At 44.8% G+C, this 25,255-nt stretch overlaps 1 protein-coding gene across 4 annotated transcripts in view; it reads right to left on the bottom strand.

Moving 5' to 3' along the window:
- The window catches only part of COP1 (COP1 E3 ubiquitin ligase), a 123,352-nt gene that overhangs the window by 21,893 nt on the left and 76,204 nt on the right, over positions 1–25,255 (bottom strand). For all 4 annotated transcript variants that reach the window (XM_065745371.1, XM_065745379.1, XM_065745394.1 and 1 more), the window contains exons 16-18: positions 11,994–12,111; positions 8,219–8,343; positions 7,029–7,189 (exon numbers count right to left, since the gene is read on the bottom strand). In XM_065745371.1, coding sequence (XP_065601443.1) covers positions 7,029–7,189; positions 8,219–8,343; positions 11,994–12,111 — 404 coding nt within the window. The remainder of the gene's footprint in view (positions 1–7,028; positions 7,190–8,218; positions 8,344–11,993; positions 12,112–25,255) is intronic.

Here is a 25,255-nt window from a genome sequence, read left to right as displayed (position 1 = left end):
CTCTTGTTCTTTAAAAACCCAGGAAACAACAAGAGCCTGCTCAGACCTCTGCTCACACCGACAGCGAACTGCAATCCGTTATCCGTGCAGCTGCACCACTGGGATCAGCTCCTGGGCTGTAGTGCCAACAGAGTTACGCTGTGTCATTCACTGCTCTAGGAAACAGATGACTGTAATAAGGAGGACCTCGGTCCCACCCGCATCGTGCTTCTGGTGGAGGAGATGCATAGGTAAGCAAATATCAGCTGCAGACGTTTGAGTGCACGGGCAGCCTTCATTCGGGAAACACGAGCAACTTTGATCTGCCTTCACTTCCAAAAAAAGCCACCATCAGCCCTGTGGCAGCATTCTGTGATTATGCAGGGGAAAAGATGCACGCCTCACCTTGCGGAAGGAGAGGGAAATTGAGTTTGCAAATGTAAACGTAAAGCTAACAAAGGAAAACCAAGCCACCTACACTTCTTGGAGAGGCTATTCTTAAAATAGAAGCTCGAATGATATCAGAGTGCTGCAGTACCACAGGGGACCTGAACTTCCAGGGTTGAACAAAAGCGACAGGCTCATCCCCTCTGCTCACGCTGGCTGTACCAACAGCAGCTCTGCATCTAGAAAAGGAAGAGTTAACATATGCATTCTGCACCTGCTGGCGTGCTGCTCTGAGCCCTGAGACAGCAAAATGAAAGGTGCAACGCATCTTTTTTTTTCCTCCCAAATGCCCCTCACCAGATAACAAGGAGCAGAGCCAAGTGCCTGAAACCCTCCACCCCTGCCCACATCGTGGGGGCAGCCCTGGGGGCATCCCACAGCAAGGGACAGGTAATAAGGGAAAGCACTTCCCAATATTTGGCTTCTTGTACTAAAGATTCCAACTTGAATGCTCTCTCCTGAAGCCTATCATTTACATAATTGCCATGGTCTTTCACACGGAGCGAAGTGTCAAAATACTGCAATTTCAATATAGTGCATGAAACATTAATAACAGAGTACGATGTCTTTCCCCCACGAAGTTCTCTGCGGTTGGACTTCAAGGCTTCAGATAAGGAGTAAAATATTGTTACAGTAGCCTGAGCAGTCTTTTAGGATTGATTCTCTTTAGTCAGACAAAAAACAGAGCCCAAAAATGAGCATTTGAAGCGATGCACGTATGAGAGAATATGAGCACGCCAGCTGAACTTGTGACATTTTTTTGGTCTGCAAGGTTGAAATTATTCTGCACTCAAAAAGAGTTTTCAAGCAGCATGCAAAACAATATATACTGCGTGTGTTGGCATGCATAAGTAATGTGCTAAGGTTTAGAGAAAAAAAAATGAAGCATGCATGATGTACAGTGTTATCTTGCAATATTCCGGGTTCCACTTCTTTTCTTTAATGAAAATCAGAGATTTCCAAGCAAGGAAAGTCACGAAAAAGATAGAAGAGAAATAAAACATGTTTACAATCTAAGCCTGGAAAGCGTGAAGCAGCTAAGTAAAGAAGTCAAAAACTTCTTGTTGAAAGTATTGCCAAAGGCCAGAGAGAAGAAGAGGACATGCAGAGAGGAAGGGGAAGCCATCACGCAGCTCCCAGCTTCACAGCACACATGCTGCAGGGCTTAGGCAAGTTCCACTGATGGAAGGGAAATCTTTGAAGATTTTTTTGGGTGGGGAGGGGAGGGAAAGAAAAAAAAGAAATCTGATCAAAGCCTTATCTCCTTGCTTTTCTTAAAAGCTGATGGTTCTCAGCTTGCCGTAAACTGCTGTGCATTTCAATCACGAGGGAGAACAGGAAGAATGCATCCCCAGGATACTGCATCTCCAGCACACTGCAATGCTACAGCACAGAATGACCTGCCAGAACACCAGTTTGGAGGTGCTGCAAGGCAATGATGGAGGCCAGCTTCTGTGCCCAGGTTTGGGAAAGAAAGGATGAGCCAGAAAACATCCCTCCATGGCCACCCCCACCCAGGCGTGGGGAAGCAGGGACGGTTTGGGTCTGAGCACTTGCGACAGGCATTTTGCCCCTAAGCTTTAGTTGGATTCCTGCTTACATCGTAACTATCACCTGAGCAACAAGATGAGGATGCTGCAAAAAGAAGCAAACCTCAGTGAAAGCATTAGGACAAAACTGTCAGCAATTCTGAGACTTTTAAACTTTTCAAAAAGCAAAGCAGAACAGCAACAACGACGACAAAATGAAGTCTTACTCTTCTCCCCCTCCCAGTAAATCCCACCAAAATTAGTACCCCAAGTTACAAGTGCTGTAGTCGCAGTCAATACAAGTTACTCAAGAATGATACTCAATAAGCTTTGGGTTATTTGGAAATGACAAAGGAGGTTTCACTTCTAATGTTCATAAGTCATCCAAATTAATTAGTGCTTTAAAATGGCAATGAATCACTTCCCAAAATAATTTGTATTGGCTAAATTAAATCCAGTGAAGGGAGCCAATTTGCTGATTGTAAATTATCAGAGGCCCTGACTAGTTTGTGTGTACACTGAGCACTGTTTATTAGGCTACTGGGAAACAAAGGATGGCTACTTTTCATCACTGAACAAGATTACAGCCCTATTAAATGACCAGCTTATTGTGAAATAATTATGGGTTTCTATTTACAGAATTCAAGTCAGACATCATTAGAAACAAAGCTGATCATTGAGAGGAACAAAGGAACAGAGGAGTAACTTGCTTTCTGAAGAGCTGCACCAAAATCCACCTGAAGGGAATATTTCCATCTTCACAGATTAATGAAAAGAAGTTCAGAGATGCAAAACTAATTATGTAAATGCTTCTGTCATATAACAGTGCCTAAAGGCAGCTTGAAGCCCAAAGCCCCTCAGCCTGCTGCTCTGTGTTGCTGCTGGACACTTGCTTCCAACACACACTGCCCTTAAATCCAGATGCCTTCCAAAGAGTGCCAACAAGGTGAGAAGATGCACACCAGCTCCTCCCACGTCATGCAGAGGAGATGGATTCACAGTGCTGCTGTTCTTCCACCTGCTGTGGTGCTCCCAAGCCACCCAGCACACACACACATACATAAGTAAAGCTTTACCTAAGCTAATTTACATGACATTTTCCTGCTCATATCTTTATCTCCTTCTCGGTATCAAAACCTCAACGTTTCTGCTTGAGAAACCTTTCCCCAGCTAACCTGCTTATCAGCAGTAATGAATACTCATGCAAACAGGTACAAAATTAAATGGCTTCTTTACAGTGATTATGATAGATTGAGCCATGCTTAATCTACATAATCAAATTGCTTCTGTGTTCAGCAGTAATACCTTTTTGCTGTCCTGGGAGCAGGTTCAGCACTGGTTTCTCTTCTGACAGCTTCTGAGAAATGCTAACTGCAGATGGGAAAGGGGCTAGCTGAGAAGCAATCGTTTGACACAGATGTGTGAGGCACACCCTGAGCTCTGCAATATAGGAAACCAGGTCCAAATGAAAGGTGCCCCTTTTAGGGAAGGAGAAAACATCACGTCTTTAGTCTGCTTGGATGCTACTGAAATAAAAGAATGTATTTAGCTATTTCAAGACCAGATCTGGGTTTCAAATAAAGTAAGGTGCCAGAAATAAAGGGTATAGTATAAAAAGTAGAAGAGGTTCAGGTTGGATAATAGGAAAGACTACTCCAAAAGAGTGGTGGGGCACTGGCACAGCTGCCCAGGAGGTGTTGGGGTCACTGACCCTGGAGGTGTTACTGAACCATGCAGATGTGGCATTGAAGGACATAGGCAGTGGGCCCTTGGGGGTGGGGGGGGTGGGCTTGGCAATCTTAGAACTCTTTTCAGCCTTTATTATTCTGATTCACCAACACATCATCTGGGACAAGAATTTCCCGAAGCCTTCTCTGTCCTCACCTGGTACTAAAAAATGCCTTAAAAAGGAAAAAAAAACACAAAAACCCACAACAAAACCCATTTACTTATATCGAAAATGCAGCATTAAGAGAAGCATGAAGGCTCCCTTCCTCAAGTACACGCTGAAACATTTGTTCTCTCTGAACAGCCTAACAAAAACATTAGCCTACGAGCTAGTACTCATTTCTAAACATTACCTAAAAGCTGAACAAGTGAATAAGCCTTATGCAAAATGCTAATAAGCACTTACAGAGGACAATTTCTCTAACTCGTTACCGCTTTGACACACGTGGAGAAAACACATTGCTTGGACCTGTGCAGCTGGAGAAGCAACAGCTGTAGCAAACAGACCTCTGCATCATCTGAAGCAAGGGAGGACCAAGGAAGGGGGGAGGAAAACACAAAGATGGGTTCTGGCAAGGGCTGCTGGCACAGCTTGACTCTGGCTCAGGAGGAAAGAGAAGCTCGAGTTACACAAAAATAGATTTAGGAAAGAATCAATGACATTTCATCTGAAAGTTTTAGTTTAAGTTTTAATTAGGATCCAAGATTTTGCACTTAACTGCATGAAGCAAAGGAATACACGTACTGATGCTTCCCGAGATAACTGACAGATCTGAAACTTACTCATCTCATTTCGAAAGGTTAATTAAAGAACAATCCTTGAGAGCAACACCATAGGGAAACAGAAAAGAGCCCGCTCCACCTGGGAGTCCTGGGGAAAAGCTGGCAGGCAGCGCCTGCACCCCCTACCTGCAAGCTCCACTTTGCAGACTGAAATCACTGCACAGTGACCACTGCCACAGAGACCCCAAATGATTTTGAACTGGCTCAGCAAGACATCATGAAGAGCACAGAGCTTGCCCACAGCGCTCGCTACGGCTCCTGGGCAAGCTCTGCAGTCTGGGCTGTGCTCTGTGCTTTAAGTTCCTTAGCAGAGCGATCACCAGCAGCAGCCAAAGGCAGGGGTGGTAACTCTTCTAATTAGGAAACTAAGGCAGAGTGAGTCACCCTAGGATCAAAGCCTGCAATTAACCTAGAAACAGGCAGTAGGTTCCCCAGTGCCCATACGCACTGACTGCGCTGCAAAGCAAAGGACTTGTCTCATCCCAGCATCATTAAGAAACACGACAGCTTTTAGGGAGCCGATATACAAAGCTCATTTGAAAATTTCATGCCAATTTAAGAGGCATTATCAAAAAGGAGAATAAAAGTTTCATCATTTGAAGGAGACTTTGTGGAGGTAAGTGACCTTTGGGCTGTGCAGTAATTTAATTTACTAGGAACAAGAGCAAAGTCTCAATTAGGTCTGAGAGGACCACTGTGCCACTACAAGAGGAAGAGAAGCGTGCGGATGCAGGGCTGGAGAGCACTTCACCTCCTGGGGAGGCTGCAGGGATGGTACAAGGCAGCAGTGAGGCTTTGTGGCCAAAGACAGCACGGTTGCTTGCCTGGCACGTAAAGCACGGCAGCAAGTGCTGCTAACAGAAGCGAAACAGTGAAGCAAAATGCTTAGCCCTCAGACCACAGGCAGTTTTCTGCTGTGTTCTTTGCAAACTGAAGCCAGGTGCTGTGGCTGTCATGGGAGACGTGGAAATTTGGGAGAAGCCCAAGAAAAAGCAGAGGGATGATGGAAAATAAAATCAGGATGGTGACAGATTCTGAAGGCTGCTTAACAAAGGAAAGCTTCAGTGTTGCTTGGTGCAGCCTTTAAGGGCCCAATTTAACTGCTACATTTTAAAATTCTTACATTTTCTCACTTCATTGCACAGAATTTTTCGTCCCTGTTGTGAAGAATTGTTTGATGTCCCTCAGTGACCACTCAGAAGTTTCTCAGTTGTTTAAAGAGAAGGTTTGCCAGAATAAAACACAACACATCAGAGACAGAAAAGGCCGATAAGGATGGACAGCAACAGAAATAATCCAAGAGGTGGGACCACTGTTAGGGTGCTGCCTGCAGGAAAGCTGCACAGCAGGTCAGTGGGCAGAGAAACACTGCAGTAAAGGAAGTCAAGGAAGGGATGTCCACAGACACAGAGGTTTCTGCAGCATGTTTTAATCCAGCAGAAACACAGAACTACGTAACTTCCCACGGTAACTCTTCCTCTGAGACATGACAACTGTGTATACCAAACACCCCTAAACTCCCCAGCCAGAAAAGTGTTAGTGACCCTCCACCATTCAGTCCCATGTCCACTCCTCAAACTGCAGCCCCCCACTTTTCGCTTTTGAACTGAAAGGCAAGCTTTCATTTCGGATACATGTGGTGTTATTTTTCCCCCCCCGTTTTGTTTTTTTGACTTAAAAGCATTCATCTGAAATAAATTTATGCCAGTGACAATTGAATCACGTTTGTGGGGGCAGTTTCTTCACTCTGAAACAAAATTGGTAGATGCTATTCTTCTAAAACGTTATCTTTGTAAATGCAACGTCTAGAGACATCAATTAGGCAACATTCCACTTCAGCTCCTTGATTGACCGCATTTAGGATGAGATCCTTTCCTCCTTCTTCTCCCCAAAAACCAGTTAAGTATCTGATCTGCAAACACTTGCACAGAAGAGATTCACTCAAGTTTTTTTATGCAAGGTTTTCAAGGACACTCAGAATTTAAAAGCAGCATTCTCGGTCTCCAAAGCTTCCCCACACCTAAAAGATGCTCTGAAACACAGATTTGGGGCTGCATGCTGCATTAGTACACACTTTACCTACATGAGTTGCCTGTCACTGACATATTCATTGAAGTAACTGCAGCCAGGGCTCACCTCTTTTACATATTTACACATGGGGCACACATTTCAAACAGCAAGCCACGTATACAGGGTAACACTTAAATCAGAGTCCACAGTGAGTTTCTGTGAGTGCCTACATCAAAGCAATACTTCCTCTAATGCACACACATGCACAAAACCGGATACTTGAAGTACAGTGCTGCTTTCAGGATTTCAGATACAAAAGTTAGACCCATGGGTGGAAAACATCAGGCCACAGCAGCTCCTTGTCCCCCACCATCCCCTCCCTGCAGCTCACAGCGCTTCAGTGATCCTGCAGCTCTTCACTTTCTTACACAGGCCTACAACACCCATGAACAGGGAAATTCTGAGCACAACCAAACCCTCAGCAATGCCACTCGCTGTGAAATCAGGAGGCATCCTTTCAGCACCCTGCTGTGTGAGTGAGCAGAAGCTTACCCCATCTGGTAGTGCCCTCCAGCAGACAGCACTCACAAATTCATTTGTGTCATCTTCCTTCCGGTCCTTGTCCAGGACACTCTTGACTGTATCAAACTTGAATGTCAGAAGTGTCTTTGAGAGGCCCTTATAGTACAGGTAAAGGGAATTATTTTCGCTTCCTAGAAATAAAAAAAAAAATACAGAAGATTACGTTCTGGAAGCAGGCAAAGAAATACAGTTTCTCAGCTCTTTTATTCTTTCGAGAGATGACACTTCCTCCCTGTAGCTGTCATCATGCTTGTGGTGCCCTGGCAACTGGGCATGCCCCACAGCAAACTTTCACAGTGCTTGAAAAAGGCTTTATTACGAAACAACTGCAGCATGCAGTGCACTTGAAAAATAAACTGGATACCAACTTTCCTCCAGAACTTCCTTAGGGTCAAGCCCTTAGAGTACAGCATCCACACTAGCACGTGGAATGCTTGCTCAGTGTCACAGCTGTGAGGCAGGTAGCACTGTCACACATTTGCTTGCAGTAATCGAAGAGGACAGTAGGGTCCGTGGAGGTTTAAGTGAGAGAAACTAGACAGCGAGTAGGCTTTATTTAGAAATCCATCCCAATTTCTGCCTTACAAGCTACAGAGAGATCAGAGAACACATGCTAAGGTCCCTGCAGTGTCTGCCCACTGCCAATGCTTTTCCACCAAGACCTGAGGATTTGCAGAGGTTCAGCAGTCCAAAAGCAGCAAAAAGACAGAAAAGACCCAAGGAGTAATTGCTTAAGGATGAGTTAGTCCTGACAGAAGCTGTTCATGATGAGGGAGTCACAGCTTCACCATGCAGAACGCTGGGCTAAGTGACAGGTCTGTGACCCACCTACGTGGTCTAGCTGCTACCCTTTCCCAAGAAAGATGCAGGAAGATGCATCAGCTGATAAATTTGAAGGGCATACGTCATATCAACACCGACTATGTTAATAAGCAGTTTTTGGTGGCAACAAGTCTCAACTGTCGTACACAAAGACCTCAAATGAAAGGAAACCAAGTATGTAGTCCCTTAGGTCAAGCTGCTTACATTATTCCCATGGAAGCTCAGCACAACCCTTTATTAAGAAGTCCACGCAGCATCATGGCACGTTGCTGGTGTGCTTTGCAAAGGGGAAGGCAGGGAAGTCCTAGAGCACTGTTCAGGGCAGCTGCTCTACTCACCACAGGCGATGTAGTCTCCGTTGGATGCCAGCCCTACAAAATTCTTCTCATTGATGTGGCCCTTGAAGGAGCGCAAGCAGTGAGGTTTCCCTACGTTCCACAGCTTCAGCTGGCTGTCTGTTGACCTGAAAACAACACTTGAAGTTAAGAGTGCTGCCATAAAGCAGGTAATCCTTGCTTGAAACACTGCTCCTGAACACCCTACTTGCAGTGTTAATGTGGGACGTCTTAGTGCGCTTCCGGAGATTTATCCCACTTTCAATCACGTGCAACCCAGCTTGAGCCTGGGAAAATATCTGTTCCTTTAAAAAGCCTGTCAAAATGTTTGAATAAAATATTTCCTCGCAGTGTTACTCTTCCTCTCTCCTATCAGCTGCAGAGTCCTCCACTGAATTGTATGGCCTGTGGGACATCACTGCCTCCTCCAAATCCTCGCCAACTTGGGACATGATTTTTTTTTCAACTTCCACAGCATAGAGGAGGTCTGCTCCTTCCTGCCTGCTCGCTGAAATTCTCACTCATGCCTTGACAGAGTTCAAGGCAGTCTCCTCCCCTCCAGCTGCCCTGAAAGCACGATGTTCTCCTCCTGCCCAATACCAAGCAGCAGCACATAAAAATCTATGGGGGTTCAGAGTTACTGCCTGCATTAATTTCACATGGATTTCTCTTGTGTAATTGAGACTGCCTGGATATACATCTCAAACTTTTGCCGTTCTCACCATGACAGCAAAGCTAAATATTACTTTTCAAAATATACAATTCCGTAGGGATAAAATCAAAATCGATGTTTTGCATTGTTCCCCCATGTGCAAACATACCTGTCTTCAAAATGTTTTTCTATTTACTGAGAGCAAACCTCCCTTTCGGCAAGAACAAGCAGCTGCAGGCAGACTTCTCTGGCTGGCAGAGCTCAACCAAACTAGGAAGATCCCAGATCTCAGGGCTAATTCATTTCCTCAGAGATGAGGGGACTCGAGCCTCTCTCACCTGCCAGGATTTATTCTCTAGCAGTAGCCAGGCTCTGATGTCCCAGCACTCCCTGACTTATGGCTGTGAGCATGTCAACAGCTGCTGATGTGGAAGGGGCTGGAGCTCAGTTAGCCCACCCTCGAGAAAACAGATAGAGCTGTTCCGACCTTAAATCTGAAAGAGAATGGGAGTTGGACCTGTCATCTGACTGAGATGGAAGAGAGGAGAGGCAGGTACAGTCTGTGTCTGCCAAACTTACTGCTTCTCAAATACTGGAAGTTGGAAGGAAAAAAACCCAACACTAACAATATCCATCAAATATTCCCAACGTAACACATTAGTCCAATGTCACATTTGCCTAAAAATATAGCACGAGAGAGATGCACCTCGTGCTGCACTGCAAAAACCTTATCTCAGCCCTCAATGACAGCTGGAATGACAAAGGAGAGATAAGGGAGCTGCAGCAAGATTTGTTAGTCATATATAATAACAGCGTGAGGTCAGATCCCAGTGAGGGTATGAACTTTATCTCTAATACCATGACTTGAGCAGAAGTGCTATCCTAGTCCCAGGTCTTGACCAGGGAGAGCTAAAAGGATGCATTCAGTTTCCCTAGCTACACTGCAGCTCACTCTCTCTTCCATTCTATTCACCATCACAGCAATGCAAAGAAAAGGGAAAAACCTCTCTACTACTGCTGTGGTTTGTTTTTTTGTTTTTGTATGTTTGTTGTGTTTTGGTGTTGTTGTTTGGTTTTGCCTTTTTTTTTTTTTGTTTTGCCCAGAAGCACAAGGACATTGCCTTCTTTGCTATCAGGATAGCAATATTATTTTTAAAATGGTGCTTTTTAAAGCTAGAGAGTTGCCTGGAAACTAAAAATTTCAGAAGGCAGAGTGAAGCAACAGAAGAATAATCCCTGGTCTACAAGCTGTCAGGTTCCTGTGACAGCTTCTGCTATTAGCTAACCCAACAAGATGACCTCATGTATATAGGCACTTAACCTCCCTGTTTTAGTAATGTACATTCTAGATCTCTTCATTAAAGTAAAAACACTGCACATTAAAAGCATTTAATTAGTAATAGCTTAACAATATTCCATCACATTCTAGCCATTTTTTCACTCTCTAGGACAAGTGTGCCATACAAGATGATGGTTACCTGCCACTGTGCCACAAGGATAGGAACAGGCCATTAACCCTTCTGCTGTGACACTTCTCTTCTGGTTTCATACCCTCTCCAAAAAATATCATGGACGTGCTGCTCTGTTAAATCTGCCTCTCTGTAAATCAGCACTGCAATCAATGTGTTGTGCTAAATACCAGGCAGTGCTGAACATTCTCGAGGTCAAAACCTAACTCTACAGGGCACAGTAAATCAATGCAATCTATAAAACAACTTTAGAGAAAAATCTAAACAATCTGAATATACAAATATTCTTTTTTTCTTTAAAGGAATCGGTGCTTGGCTTTTGGGAGTTGCTACTGCTGACTCCCCAGTTCGCAAAATTAAGACATCTATTCTCTCAGATGCTTCCTTTTGTTCACACAGAAAGATAGGTGAACCCTAGAGTTAGCTCCCTTGTCCTGTTATTGCCTGTCCAGTTCTGACAACTCTATTGATATTCCTCTCAGGGCTCAGGGAAAACCACTTTCAATATGGACAGCTCAAGTAGGACAGCATCGTTGCGTCCCACGACATCCTATGTGTGATGCTCCACTTGATCATGGCTGTAAAACATTCTCAGCCTCCTTATGCTTCTAGTAAATGCTTTCTTCTTAGTCAGATCTGGTTCAAAGCATTCAATTTAATATGATCTATGTTCTAGGTATGAATTTGCACCCTTACAAAGAGCTATAATGCTAATGGAAATAAGAAGAGGAGCTGATTAAATATAAACAGCGCTGGAAGTCACTGGGGAATCTTCCATCATGCTGCTCAGATCAGCATAATTCACCAGCAGCCTGAGTACTCAGATGTATGCCTCAAGAAGCTCTGCTTTGGCTCCAGGCAGCTAGAGCAAGCTGTGAGAAAACATGGGAGAGAACTGAGATAGACAGTCACCTACTCAGCTCAAGGAAGCAAGATGGGACTAGATCTAACCCTGTGATTGCCTCCTGCTGCCCTCTATGCCAACCCACTTGTGTACAGCACTTAAGATCCCCCCCCAGCAGCCTGCAGCCCCCAAAAGTTATTTGCCTTTTCCCCATTGTTTAGCAGGAGTTCATCTCTGTTTTATTCACGTACCCACTCCTACAAATCTTTCCACACATCATCTGACAGACACGCTCACCCGTACGTGATTGAAAACGTATCTAGAATGGGGGCAGCCACATTTGGTTTTAAGGTGGTCCCACTTGAATTGCTCTCACGTTGTGGCTAAACACCCTCTTCAGCTGCAGCAATAGCATTTGATCACTTCTGTCACCCACCAGATGCCCTTCTGCTGCAGATTACTATCCTTAAGCTGCCAGCAGCCTTCTCTGCAGCAGGGCTGACACCCTTAGCATATAGGCTCTTCTGAAGAGGACCATCCACTTGCAGCTTCCCTTAGCTGGGGCTTAAGGTCAGAAAATGAATCTGTTCGTCTTCGTGTTCCTCAAGCTTCTTAGCTCCATAAGACAGAGTAGAGCTAAGTAACACGAGGAACGAATTGCTATTTTTGCCTTGGAAAAAGCAAAGATCTGCTTCCTAAAAGCACAGCTAGTGTGTGCATCCACCCACACCGGCCACCTTGCAAAGCACCCGCAATGGCTGCCAGAAACCAAGGGCTACCAAGTTCTTACCCTACATAAAAATAAATACTTACGCAGAGACAATCTCCTCCCCACTCACAAATTTGGCATAGGAGACCGCCTTGCGATGCCCTTTGAACACCATGATGGGTTGCTTAGTGTTGCGAAGATCGTAATAGTGGACACAGTGATCTGTGAACGAGAAAGAAGAGGAAACATTTATCAGCTGGGAAGGATCAACAAGACCTCTCACAGGTAAGTAGCTCACAATGAAAGTGCTGTCTACGCCTTCTACATCTCACTCCATGCCACAACTAGGGTAAATAATCTGCACAGCGGGAAGGGAGTGTTTAAAACAGGTTGCTTCAAACGGCTCCAGAATTCAGTTCTACAAACCCCACTTAGCCCATGTGCGAGGCAGCAGCTAAAAGGACTCTCACTGCTCCTGCCTTCCTTCTTGGCATTGCGCCTGGGCAGCCTAGTTGCAGCTTCCAAGGCACCCCCCCTCTCTCCTTCCTCAATCTGTCCCCTTCTTGGAAAACTGCTGAAGAACCTTAGGCTACAAACTCAGTCTGTCTGCTACTTAAACTGCGCCATGGAAAACACGGACTGAATTTCTCATACTTACCCTGTATGGGTAACCTCTATACTTCTGTTTTTGCTTCTCTCCTTGGGCTTTATTACCAATCAAGAGAGAGAATAAGCATTTCTACTTGTGAAAGAACAGAGACTAAATCTCAGTTCTTTACATTTAATTCTCAGATGCGTTGCAGTGCCGCAACCTCACAAAAAGGATTGCGACAGAATTAGCAATACGTTTTATTTCCTGCACAACTAAATGCCAATTCCCAGGAAAACAGAAAAAGAAAAGCAAGAATGGAAGCCCTCATGAGATCCAAGCCCTAAGGCCACCCAGTGCTCTTCCTAGCCTAATGAGGTTAATCAGCTTCGCCCTCCCTGACCTTCCATTGTCAATGCTGAACTTCATTTAATTATCTCCTGCTGCTCTGGGCACCCTGGGAGGGCAGGCAACACCGTGAGCATGGAAGCAGAGCAGGAAGCCTCCCTTAGAATTACAGAATCATTAAGGTTGGAAAAGACCTAGATAAGAGCATCTAGTCCAATCCTTGACTTATCCCCATCATGACTGCTAAACCGTGTCCCTCAGTGCCACATCTCCACAGTTCTTGAACACCTGCAGGGACAGTGACTCCATCACCATCCTGCACAGCCTATGCCAAAGCCCAGCCACTCTTCTGGAGAAGAAATCGTCCCAAGTGTCCAACCTGAACCTCCCTTGCTGCAACTTGATTCCATCACCTCCTGTCCCATCACTGTTAGCTGGGAGCAGAAACCAACCCCTAGCTCACCACAGCCTCCCTTCAGGCAGTTGGAGAGAGCGATGAGGTCTCCCTAGGCTCTTCTTCTCCACACTGACCCATCCCATTTCCTCATCGCTCCCCATCACACTGTGCTCCAGACCCCACACAGCTCTGTGCCCTCAACCTTCTTACCCAGCAATTCAAAGTACCCAGGCATCACCTACCACTGCTCCGATCTTCCTTCTGCTGAAACAACACATTGCTAGCAGAAGATTATCACCGAGATTAACCAGAAATGAATTTAAATGCCAATAGCTGCAGCCAACTCTGTATTTGCATGGTTTTGAAGCAGGGCTCTCAGACTCACAGTGTCCAGTCTCAGCATCCCAAGTGCTTTGGGAGATAACTGGATTCCCATCGATCAGCCCACCGCAGCTCCTGGAGCAGAAGCAGCTTTTCACTCGTACAAAGGGGCTAATGGCAAGACACAGAGGGTCAGGGCCCTATGAAGGAGCCCCAGTCAGATGTGGCAAGCAGGCAAGTTGTCCCCTCTGCTTTAAGGGCCTCACTTCACCACATATCAATATGGGACTAGTGGCCTTCCTGCTGAGCACTTCTAGCTGTCTCCCTTTCCAACCCCATGCCCTTTACTCAGGGCAGAAGAGGACACTCTGAGTCTCCTCCATTCCTGGCAGAGGGACTCAAGCAGGCAGGACCTAGCCTGCCTGCAGCTCTGCAGCTGCTGCATCCCCTCCTGCTAGCACCAGGACACTGGGAAGTGCCAAGCTCCCAAGCACTCATTCACTTGCTCCTGTTCCTTCTACCTCTAAAACAGGAGCCTCAGAATTGCCAATGCTACAGACCCAAATCCTAGAGCTTTCCAACAATTCAGGTATTTAGAACAGCATGGTGATGTAACACGCATACTCAACAGAGGGGATCATCTTCAAGGAGACATCAGATTAAGCATTAACTTCAGTAAGACCTGAGCACCTTGCTCCCTTCTATCCCCCTGAAAGCTTGCAAACCAGACACATTTGCAAACTCGGCCAGCATACACCTCCTAGAGCTATAAAACAGTTAACTGGCAATTGTTATTTTAATGAGCAGAAATGATTCTAGCAAGGCTTCCCATTAGGAGCCAGTCAGTGGATAAGCCTTTCAAGCCTACATTTGCTCCCAGTTTCAGCCTCCTCTCCAGCTGGCCTGTCATTAGGATGCCTCTGGATCACCACATTTTCTCCTTCAGAGGGTGACAGGGAAAGGGGGATCTGCGGATGGGCTGAATGAGAATGTGTGGAAGCATCTGGACAACGGTCCATTGCAGCGAAGGGACACGGAGTTGCACTTGCCTCCAAAACATAGCAACAAGCAGCTGGAGGTCTGCGGGCACCCGACGCGACGTGCCTCCCCATGGCAGCAGGGCAATCAATCACTGTCTGCTCTCATCACTGCAGGGCCGGGGGAAAAGCAAGGCCAGTGGGCTCTAAAATTAGCCACTTAATTATTAATTGATTATTTCAGCGGCCCAAGTGTTGGCGCGCAATTGAGGGTTTTTTATTCAACTGAAGCAGCTATTTTTAAAGTAGTTATGTGAAGACGAACGCATGCTGCATTCATTAAAACCAGAACAGGTGGTCATGTTTTACAATTAAAGAGATACTCTCTCTTTTAGGCCATATGGACTTTCCGCAAACAAGATAAAAACGCCATCTGCTGAGGAAGAGCAGAGCCTGAAAATGAAGCTAAATGAGAGGAATCCAGCTCCCAGGTAGCCCAGTAGGAGCCCCACCGGGTGGACTGGGATGAGGCCATGGCAGCATTGAGCACTGTGCAGCTCAGCAATAAGAGGTCCTGGGAGCCAGCTGGTGGGCAGGAGAGTGCAGTGGGCATTGAGGGGATGCAGCCCCTAAGCTCTGCAATTGTCCTCGAACCTTTTAAGCAGCCTGCAAATTCCTAGAAGCCACAAGTGTGTTTGTTTCATCGCCAGCCATGAATAGTATATTTCCTTGTTTTGTTGAGGGTTAAAATAATCATTGAGCAAGTTTTATTTCTTAAGCTCTACAGTTTCCACCCTTGACCCAAAAAAGCTCACTTAAAACAATTTCACCTTCCAAATGATGCTTCCACCAGTTAAAAGCCTCACACCTAACCCTCGGGCAGCAGCAGCTCCCTGCTTCACTTCTGCTTCTGTGTTCTGGCTTAATTGAAATATATATGAGATAATGGAAAGGAGTACGTATACACACCATAACAAATTAAACACTCCGAAGCACTTCTCATCTAATTCAATGTCACTGCAGACACTGAGCATGACAGAATTCTGTTGCTGCTCCTCCTGAATTCAGATTTTCTCTGTCAGGTCCTGTTATATCTGTTTTTTCTTTGATTTCTTTAAATAAAATGGTCTCAGAAGGCCAAAAGGGCAGCTCAGCTCTGTGACCACTGCCGGGAGGTCGCAGACCACAGGGCTGAGTTTTTAAATAGAGCTTCCAGAAGTGCTTGCTTCCCAAATGAAGATGTGCTTTCACCTCCGAGCCGTGCAGTGACAACTCATCAGGAATTCAGACTTTCTACTGACAAGTTCAGCAACACTTCCCAGAGATGTCCCACCCTCCCCCCCCCCAGAAAATACAGCCCGTGCCAGTAGAGGCTGCCATCACTCACTGGTTGGCTCATAAATTAGCAGGGCAAGCAGGAGGGCTGGAGCAGGTTGAGGAGATGAGCATCTCCATCTCAGCTTGGTCACTGAGGAGTGGGTGCGGGGAACAAACTGATGATGTGGTTATAGGAGAGCAGGGAATCAGGTGAAATACTTCCGAAGAGAGAGCTGGGAATTGCTAATGGAGCAGGCAGCAGCTCCGATAATTTTACAAGCATTCAAAAAAAGGATGTAATTGCTCTTGGATTTTTGGTGGTTTAAACAATAAAAAAGAGCAAAGTCTGTGCTTTTTTGCCAAGAGTGCTTTTCCTTACACGTAGGGAGATTTGCTGCTAAAGTTCACCAAACAGCAGCTACTAGCAGGCTCTAAATTCACATCACCTATCGGAAAGCTCCTAAAATATACTGAGGAGCAGCAACTCTGGATCAAGGTTAGGAAAGAGCATCGCAGGGCAGTGGATTTCTTCTTCCCCTAATGTTTCACTGAGTAGCTGTGCACTGGGGCAGTGATGCACACAGACCAATTCAATTCTCCAGGTAGCAGCAGTTCCAAGCCACATCCATCTTCCACGTCACGTCCTTCACCAGGAGCATTAACTACCCTACAGCTCGAGGTACCTCACAGCCCTCCAAGGCTTTTTTTCTGACCGAGAACAACTTCCTAGAAGGAATATCAAGCCAAGGACAGCAAAACAACGATTTACCTGCAATGCAACAGCTTTGCATTCAATGGATGTAATGACTAGAAAGCCCCAAGAGCTGCACGAAAGGTTCTGTAGCTCTCCTCTGGAAAACTGAATTGCTGACAAACTGGCGACCATTTTTCTTGCTTCATTCAGAAATGCATATTTCTCAACTGTTCAATATTTATGCTATCGATCGACCACAAATATAAGCAATTTAAGTTGTTCTCATTTTTCAAGGGCTTATATGCCACAGAATGCCAGCGGTGCTGGCTGCTGCACATCAGATGGATTTTCTAGCCAGGAAGATGCCAGTAACCAAAACTGAAGTAGGAAAGCAGCAAATCAGATGCTACTTAAGGTCTGTTAGAAGCCTTTAGTAATCCAAGCACATTTGAAATTATTATTTTTTTTCTTTTTTTTTCAATAAACAAAAGGTCAAGCTCATTTTCTGTGTCAGTGCTCCAGCCCACAGTCCAGCATGCCTTGTGCTGCATCTTTTCCACTGCAACAGAGGCCCAGGCTACAGCACAGCCCTCAAATGTATTTCTCTTGTGTTTCTTTGATCACAACAGCCTTATCTGTTTATCTAGTACCTCATGTCAGTGGTTGCTAATTCCCCCCGATTTGTCCATTTCTTTTTTTGTCTGTAATATTCAAGTTTGGATCAAAGCTGCTGGTCATTGCCACGGTGAAAATCTGTACAATAGGCACTTAATTATAAAGATATTTATATAAATCCGATTGAGGAGTGGAAGAGAGTATTTATATGACTTGCCCAGTAATGTTCAATCTGAATCCAGGAGAAACTGGTGCAAGATACTCCCGCTCTCCTCCATTTAGGTTATCCAGAAGAAAGCAATACAAAAAAACAAAGAAACAAAAGGGCACAAAAAAGACCAAAAAAAGCACAAAAAAGTGAAAGAATAGAGGCATGATTTTGGGGAGAATGAAGCCTTCAAAGCTACCCAGAATTATACTTCGGCAACGTGCTCACAAAGAAAAGAGTTAAGCACACAGTCATACCCCAATGCCTTCCGTGGGTTCGAGCCCAGAGGTTCAAATGAAAGCTTGTATTTCAAGTGGCTGGATGAACAGAAAGAGCACGTGTTATCACTCCCACGAGTGCTATGCCATAAAGGGAAGGGCAAGCCACCCTAATGAATTTTTCCTCACTATACACAAACAAGCAACAGAAAAAACAGAACTCTGCCATCAAGATGAGTTAACCAAAAGTTTCTTTTTCTGTCAGGCTCAGTACAGCTCCGTCCTACGAAAAGGAAGCTTCCATCCTTAAAGGCCCTGTCTAGGCTAAAAGTGGAAACAGAATCAGGAGGCTTAAGTACAACCTCAGCCTTCCCTGATGAAAACTCTTCTTCTGTTAGCGCAGAGAAAGAAGGAGATGAAAAGGGACAACATCCTGATTTTAAAATAAGCTCACATCAACTGTGGTACACTGTCATATGACATAGCATATTGCATTACACTGAAGATGACTTTGCATGTGAAGTGCCCTGGTCCTTACAGAAAGCTGAGTAAGGGCCAGATAAACAAGTGTAGCTCTTTCTCAGACATCCGAGATAAGAGAGAGAGCTGCTATCAGAGCTCAAGCCTTGAAAATGAAAGACTTTAAAATAGATTTCCTTTAATTTGAGAGGATTCTTACAAAAGCCTCAGTGCTTCCACTTGACCTCAAAGCCATCAAACAAACTTCACACAGAGGAACTTGAAAGCTATTATGAAGAAAGTAGAACCTCCTCAGCAGATCTTCTACCTGCCTCCACACCAGGGACAGAGCATCCCCAAAAGGCAGGGACTTCTCCAAAGGCTGGTCAAAAAACAATACAGGATTTAATTATGAGGAAGTCAAAACTAAACCTTAATCCTTATGCAGAGTGCAATTTCTGTTTAAACCTGTTAATTTTTTTTTGCACAAGCGCCCTTAAAGTCACAGAACAATGTAGAATGCATTTCAGAGGTTTCTTCCAATTCACTGTAGTTGTTGCTTGGAGAACCACCTGCAAAGCCAGCTTCAGGCCAGGTCCCATAGTTGTGCCAAGTGTCCTACTCAGTTCAGCTCTGGGCATCTCCAAACATGGAGAATCTGCAAACACTTCCCCATCATCTTCGTTGCCTTGAGAAGAACTCTTATGTCAAAGGATAAGGGTGAATTCTTCTTTAAATCCAATTTTGCTTAAACTATTTGTTGTTATTATTCCGGCTTCTCAGATCTTTCACATTTTGTCTACTTCCTCCCACATACTGGAGGAGGCACGAGGTGCTGCCATGCAACCTTTGTTATCACGTAATTAACTTTATTCTTACTAGTTAGAAGAGGAAAATGAAGAACGATGGAACTTTAACTTCTGCAGAGTCTGTAATACAAACAACAGCACTTTGAGGTCTTCAAGGCAGTGAGGTGGCTTTGCTCAGAAAAAGCATTAGGATGGAAAGTTAGCTTCCCCTACAACAGAGAGGTAGACTGGAGTTTGAGCATCCATACGTGGGTCTTACTCTGGAGACGTAGGAGGGTTGAGTGCTCCAGCTTTGGGAATAAGTCAGTGCACTAGGGCATGTGAAGACTGGTCTTTTCCAGGGTAGAAGGGAGAGCATGGGGGGAACAGAAAAAAAAAGCAATATAAAGGAGCTATGTCAGCTGTCATTTGAGCTTTGAAGAAAGAACAATAAGGAAGCCTTCCAGCCAAAGAAGCTCTAGAGAAGATTCATTTCACTCTATAGAATAAGACTGGAATGGGGTAGGATCAGCACAGACTTTGGTTTATCACAGGCCATCGCAAGGAGAGAAGACAACATGAGAGTTTCCACTACATAAAGGAAATAGATGCTTTGGGAAAAACAGAGAAGACAGCAATGCATTAAGCACGGGAAAGAAAGTGGACCTGAATTCAAGAAAACAAAGCCCTACAACAAAAATTAACACAATTTTCTGAAGAAATTAGATAATATCAACAGCAGTGAGTTGACACCGGCGCCCTCTTTACGAACGATTTCCTTTACTGTAAGCGAAGAGATTAAATACGAGTTAGATGCAGTTTGAAGCAGAGCCTTTGGCAGACTAAACAACCCAGAGCATTTTGCTGAAGAATGCAGCGTTCTGCACTTGCAGCATGACAAATCGCACGGCAAGGAGAGAACAGAGATAAAACCATTTCATCCCAGCGTTTCCTTGCTAGAAGATCATCACAGCACAGGCTGTGATAACTGATATTTATTTTTCCTGTCCGTAGCTTCCCTTCAAAAGAGCTCACAAAGAAAATTCTATCGCAGTACAGTCAGCGTTACGGGCGCAATTACAATGTTTGCTGGGTATAGCTTTATATTCACAATGTTCTGTTGCAGAAGTTAAACGTACTCTGTTTATGCAACTAAAACCAAATTACCCATTGGATGCGTTTGCTATACCTCTTCTTTTTACGTGTACCCTTTGCAGGAGAACTGTTTTCCTGAATACCCATTTTCTTTGAACCTGGGGGGAACCTCAGCAACGTGTTCAAGGAACGGTGCCCTGCTCTGCAGCAAACTGGAACCACGTCCTCATTTTGTATTTCATGTGTGCACCCGACGTGATTTGGGATGCAGTGCTTCATTCATATTTGCTCTCCGAGTTCTGTCTAGACAAGTGGTCTCAAACACCTCCGTACAGCACTCCCAGGGAGCTCATACACATCACAAGCATTTAACAGCCACCCACCAAGGGCCCAAGGTTGGAAAAGCATTCAATAGATTTTTCCCTGTGGGTTGAAGCCCCCTGACGTTCTCTTCCCTTACATCCTGCTCTGAAGACTATGCAGCAGTAAGCAAGGTCTGTGTGAATTATTTTGCTGGTGGCAAAATCTGAAATGTATCTGTTAAGTAAGCCACGTAGCCAGTGATGCTAGTAGGGCTACTAATGTGGAGTTTCTCAAGCAGGGGAAGGCATGCAGGTATTTGGGGATGAATCTCATTTTTTCACGCTGCAATAAAGATGATTGTTGGAGGCAACTGCCCATCGTATTCAAAGGATGCAACGCAAATCCAGTCCTGATCTCCATGTCAACAAAGGCAGAATGCAGCTCTGAGAAGGAAATGCCTGACAGTGTTGTGTTTGGCAGACTGGATGACGCAGAAAGCAATACGGGAAAGGCTCACCCCATGCAAACTGAATTCAAGGGAGCTGCAGTTGTACTGAGCACAACTGGTAGCCTCAGCTTTTATCTCTGGCAAAACCAGCAGCTCAATAAGCACTATTCCAAGGAAAGGCTCAGGGAGGTGACAGCAGCAGGGCTACAGGTTAGCATCTGATATATTCTGACAGAGCTCTGCAGGGAAGACGATACCCTGCTTCAGCCAGTGACTGTAATCTCTAACACCAAATTCCCTTTTTTTTTTTTAATGTATATCAACACTAGCATTTCACTGAAGATCTATATCTCCCTCTGCTGAACAGAAGAAGGGAACAGCAGCCTTGATGGGATCTGCCAACAGGGTTTTTAACCTTTGCATTCAACGGATTTCCCCATGGCTTGAAGTTACAGATGACATTTGCCAGGGTGTGGATAATGGTCTATATGCACTGGGGACATTTTTTTATTGACTTGTCTGAAGCTTCTGACACGGCAGCCCATAAAGCCTCCACTAAGTAACTCGTCTCACATTAAGAAGAGGAGGAGGAGACATAAAGCATTAGAGATCTTAATCTGTTGAGAAAAAGAGCTGGGATGGGAAGGGGAGCAAAACAGATTTCTCTTGAACTCCTTTGTAACTTTGACCTTTATATGGCTTTAAAGAACTGCAGAGATTTCTCATAGGAATAAGGGATAGATGGTCTGAGTGCGATTCAAAGTTTTTCATCTATCAGACTGCTGGAAAAAAAAACCCCAAATATTCAGTACAGATAAGGCAGATGTACCAATGTTACAAAACTAGTGAAGACAATAGCATTAAAAACCTGCAGAAAAGCCACTGTTCAGACTCCTGATCCAACTCCCCTTCTTGACAATGAAGATGTATGAGTATACTTGCTAATGCATATACTTCAATGCTCATAAATGACTTTTATGACACCCAGAATATGTGAAGTCATTTAAGGTGCCCCAATCCACACTATCTAAATGGACTACATGTCCAAAGATCTGAACCTTCTCATGAGCACCAGAAGTCATATTTGTACAAAGACTGCTGGCTACATAAATCAGAGCCATCAGTACCACCTCATTCGCTGAGCAGATCGCTCCTGTTTCAAGATACTTGCTGCACACAACATTTGATCTTAGTGCAAACCAAAGGTCATGCATCAAAACACTGCAGATCATGGAGCTGTGATGGAGGGAAAGGGTAGTAGGTAGGCTCCCAGAGACCACAGATTCCAAGTTCATGCAGGTAAGGACCTGAGACATTAAGAGAGAGATACTTCAAGGAACATCCTCCCTAAGATTTTATGAGTTGCTTCAGAGCACCCAAACTGGTCTAGGAAAAGCACAGTCTGCTGCAGTAGGCATTACAATGAGCAACTGAGGACACAGGTTTGACAGTTCTCAGTCAAACCTGATGTGGGCCCTGGCACTATACTGTGCCTGATTAGCCTGAGGAGATTCAATCCTCCTCACACTAGGTTTGGGAGGTGGTGATCTGACCCATCACCTAAATGCCCATCAAAGTAGATGCTACTGTTGTTAGAGGAGACGATGAACGTTAAAGATATTACCACTATCACTAACACTCAAGCTTCAGATAAGAGTGTTTCAATTAAAACCCTGAAGATATGGTAGATAATGCAGATGAGAAAATAAGTATGGAAAAAATACACGATGATAAATAGGTATCCAATGTGGAAAAGAGGAAACCTACTATTAAGCTAGGCAATGAAATGGCCCATGAGAAGGATAACTAGATTTGTGCATACATTGACAGCCTCTCTTTCTGCCACCAGCTTGAGATGCAAGTGGCTAACCATTCCTCTTTAGACAAACTCCTCTCACAGAATTGTAGGGGTTGGAAGGGGGAGACCATAGAGTCCAACCCCCAGCCTCTCAATCTAGCCCAAGCATTTAGAAACTCTCTTCTTAAAAAGCATGTGCAACCTTCAGATGCTCAGATACTATGAAATGAAGCCTTCTACAAAACAGATCACACTGCATTTGTAGATAGCAGATTTTTTTCCTGAGCAACGAGACAATTTTCACCAGTTTGTATGGAAAAAGTACTCGATGTTGTCTAAGTCTAAATGCACACGGTACCCAAATAAAAGCCCATAAGCAGTTTGAGAAAGGAGACAAAAGAGTAAGGCACTAGAGAAATGTCATGCTAATGAGTAATTCCTTTAAACTGAGCTATCAGAAAAACTGCAGCTTTGAAAACTCTGAAGTTGAAGTGGATTCAACTCATAGGAACACAGCAAAAAGTCCTACAAGAGCAATTTGGCATATGGAGGAAAAGATGAAACTCGGCGTTGCTTATTCTGCTCCTAAATTTCAAGGCTTCTTTCAATTTTAATTTGAATTTTGTAGTGTTGACTAAATGACTTCTGCACCAGTTACAAGACAAAATGGTGAGGAAAAGAATATTTAAGCAAACAATTAAGAGTGCTCATTTCTGCTAACATCAGATTTATTCTCTTCTTCAGAGAATCAAATGGAGCTTTTCAAATTCATTTTATTCGTTCACTCGTCACTGAAGTGTGACAATCTCTTGGATAGTTTGGTACCTCCTGATAGCAGGTAGCAGGTACACTACAACAGGTCTCACAGACAGGGGTCCAGCCAGGCCTTGAGTATCTCCGTAGCTAAAGACTCCACAACCTCTCTGGGCAATCCGTTCCAGTGCTCCGTCACCCTGACTGAGACCCCTATCTTTTTTGAACTGGGGAGCCCAGAACTGGACACAGTAGTCTAAACGTGATCTCTCCAAGGCAGAGTAGAGGTGGATGATCACCTCCCTCAACCTGCTGGCTATATTCTTAATGCACCCTAGGATCCCATTGCCCTTCTTGGCCACCAGGGCACACTGCTCATGGCTAACCTGTCATCCACCAGGACATCCAGGTCCCTCTCCTCAGAGCTCCTCTCCAGCAGCTCATCCCCTATCGTGCACTGATGCATGTGGTTATTCCTCCCCAGGTGCAAGAGTCTACACTTGCTCTTGTTAAACCTCCCTGCCCAACAGTCCAGCCTGTCCAAGTCTCGTTGAATGGCAGCACAGCCTTCAGATGTGACAGCCAAACCTCTCTTCTAGCTTTGTATTGTCAGCAAACCGGCTGAGGGTAGACTCTACCCCTTCAATCCAACTTGCTATCCAATCATCTATCCCACATTTTCTGTTTCATAACAAGGATGCTGTGGGAGATGGTGTCAAACACAGATTCCTTCTTTCAAATGACCCTTAGCAGACTGAAGAAGGGCTGTAACATTTCCCTGGGTTGTGAAATGAAACACATGCCTTGGTTACTGGAATTAGTTTAAGCCATACGAGGTCAAGCATGTGCTTCCAAAGCACGGCCTTGTGCCCATCTTTCCCTGCCAACAGCCTCAGAGACTATGGACTAGAGGAAACTCACTGAATACCCTACAGGTCCAGCCCAACAGAATTGACAGGCAAGTCCTGGACTGCTGCATGCTGCACCAGTTCCACAGAGGCCGAATTGTGAGTGCTGCTGTGAACTTTATCCACATGCTTCAAGGAAATGCTTAACCTCTGCCTATGCCTTTGAACATGGGGCTCGATTCACAAGCTAGAGGCAATCTTGCAGCTTAAGCTCAAAGAAGTTGCCTAACCCCACCCTAAACATATCACATTTTCACACAGATAGATCCTTTCTGAGTCACTGCTGGTTTTCAATAGAGTGAAGTACTTACCCAAGAGAATCTATTAAGGTAAGACCTTGCTTTCAGCTGGAAAACATTAATTCTCTTCCAAAAAGGCACGCTGCCTTCTCGCTCATTAATATCACATCACTCCTCTGAGATGAGTGACAAGGTAGGCAAGTCACCTAGATCCCAGGCAGCATGAAAGGCTGGCTCTACAGAAAGATATCTGGAAGAGAGAAATCACTCCTCCAGTTACCACAGCAAGAAAATCACTATTTCACTGGACAAAGATGGCCTTCGATGCTGTCCTGCTTGGGCACCAGGTACATTAACAAAATTGAATGATGCTGACTAAAAAGCCACACATGACCTTGAACTCTAAGTGCATCAGGGCTGTGCAGAGAATTTAAGGGGTGGGGATACAGTTGAAAAATCAAAACAAAGCTGTTGACATAGCAACAGAAGTCCTTTTTCAAGTTGTACACTGTGAATCAGAATCATTTGTTTTGTGGCCTTTCAGCAAGGAACGAAAGGCTATGGCATTCAAAGCCAAAGCATGATGCCATCCGGTAATGCTGAAGACTATGCAAGGACAAGATTTATACGTAGCATGCAAAAGCTGCTGGATGCGGGCAATGTCATCTGGAAAGGACAAGCAGTTTCTTGGGAAGTGCTCTCGCTCAGCAGCACTGTACAAGTGGAGAAGGGAATAAAGAAAAAAGAATGGGCAAGGAATGCATGGACAGGAGCAAGTGGAGAAGCCTCAGCATGAGGGAGAGACTCCCCCAGTGTAGGCAACGTGGACCTCTGAGGATATAGGTTTATGTAAGCATCAATGCCAACGCAACGAGTGCTGCCCTATGCTTT

The sequence above is a fragment of the Cyrtonyx montezumae genome, unplaced genomic scaffold (assembly GCF_038088225.1).
Source record: "Cyrtonyx montezumae isolate F1298 unplaced genomic scaffold, pur_monq_1.0 scaffold_1, whole genome shotgun sequence".
Lineage (NCBI taxonomy): Eukaryota > Metazoa > Chordata > Aves > Galliformes > Odontophoridae > Cyrtonyx > Cyrtonyx montezumae.
Note: the sequence above shows the minus strand (reverse complement) of the source record. Positions and strands in the feature narration are given on the sequence as shown.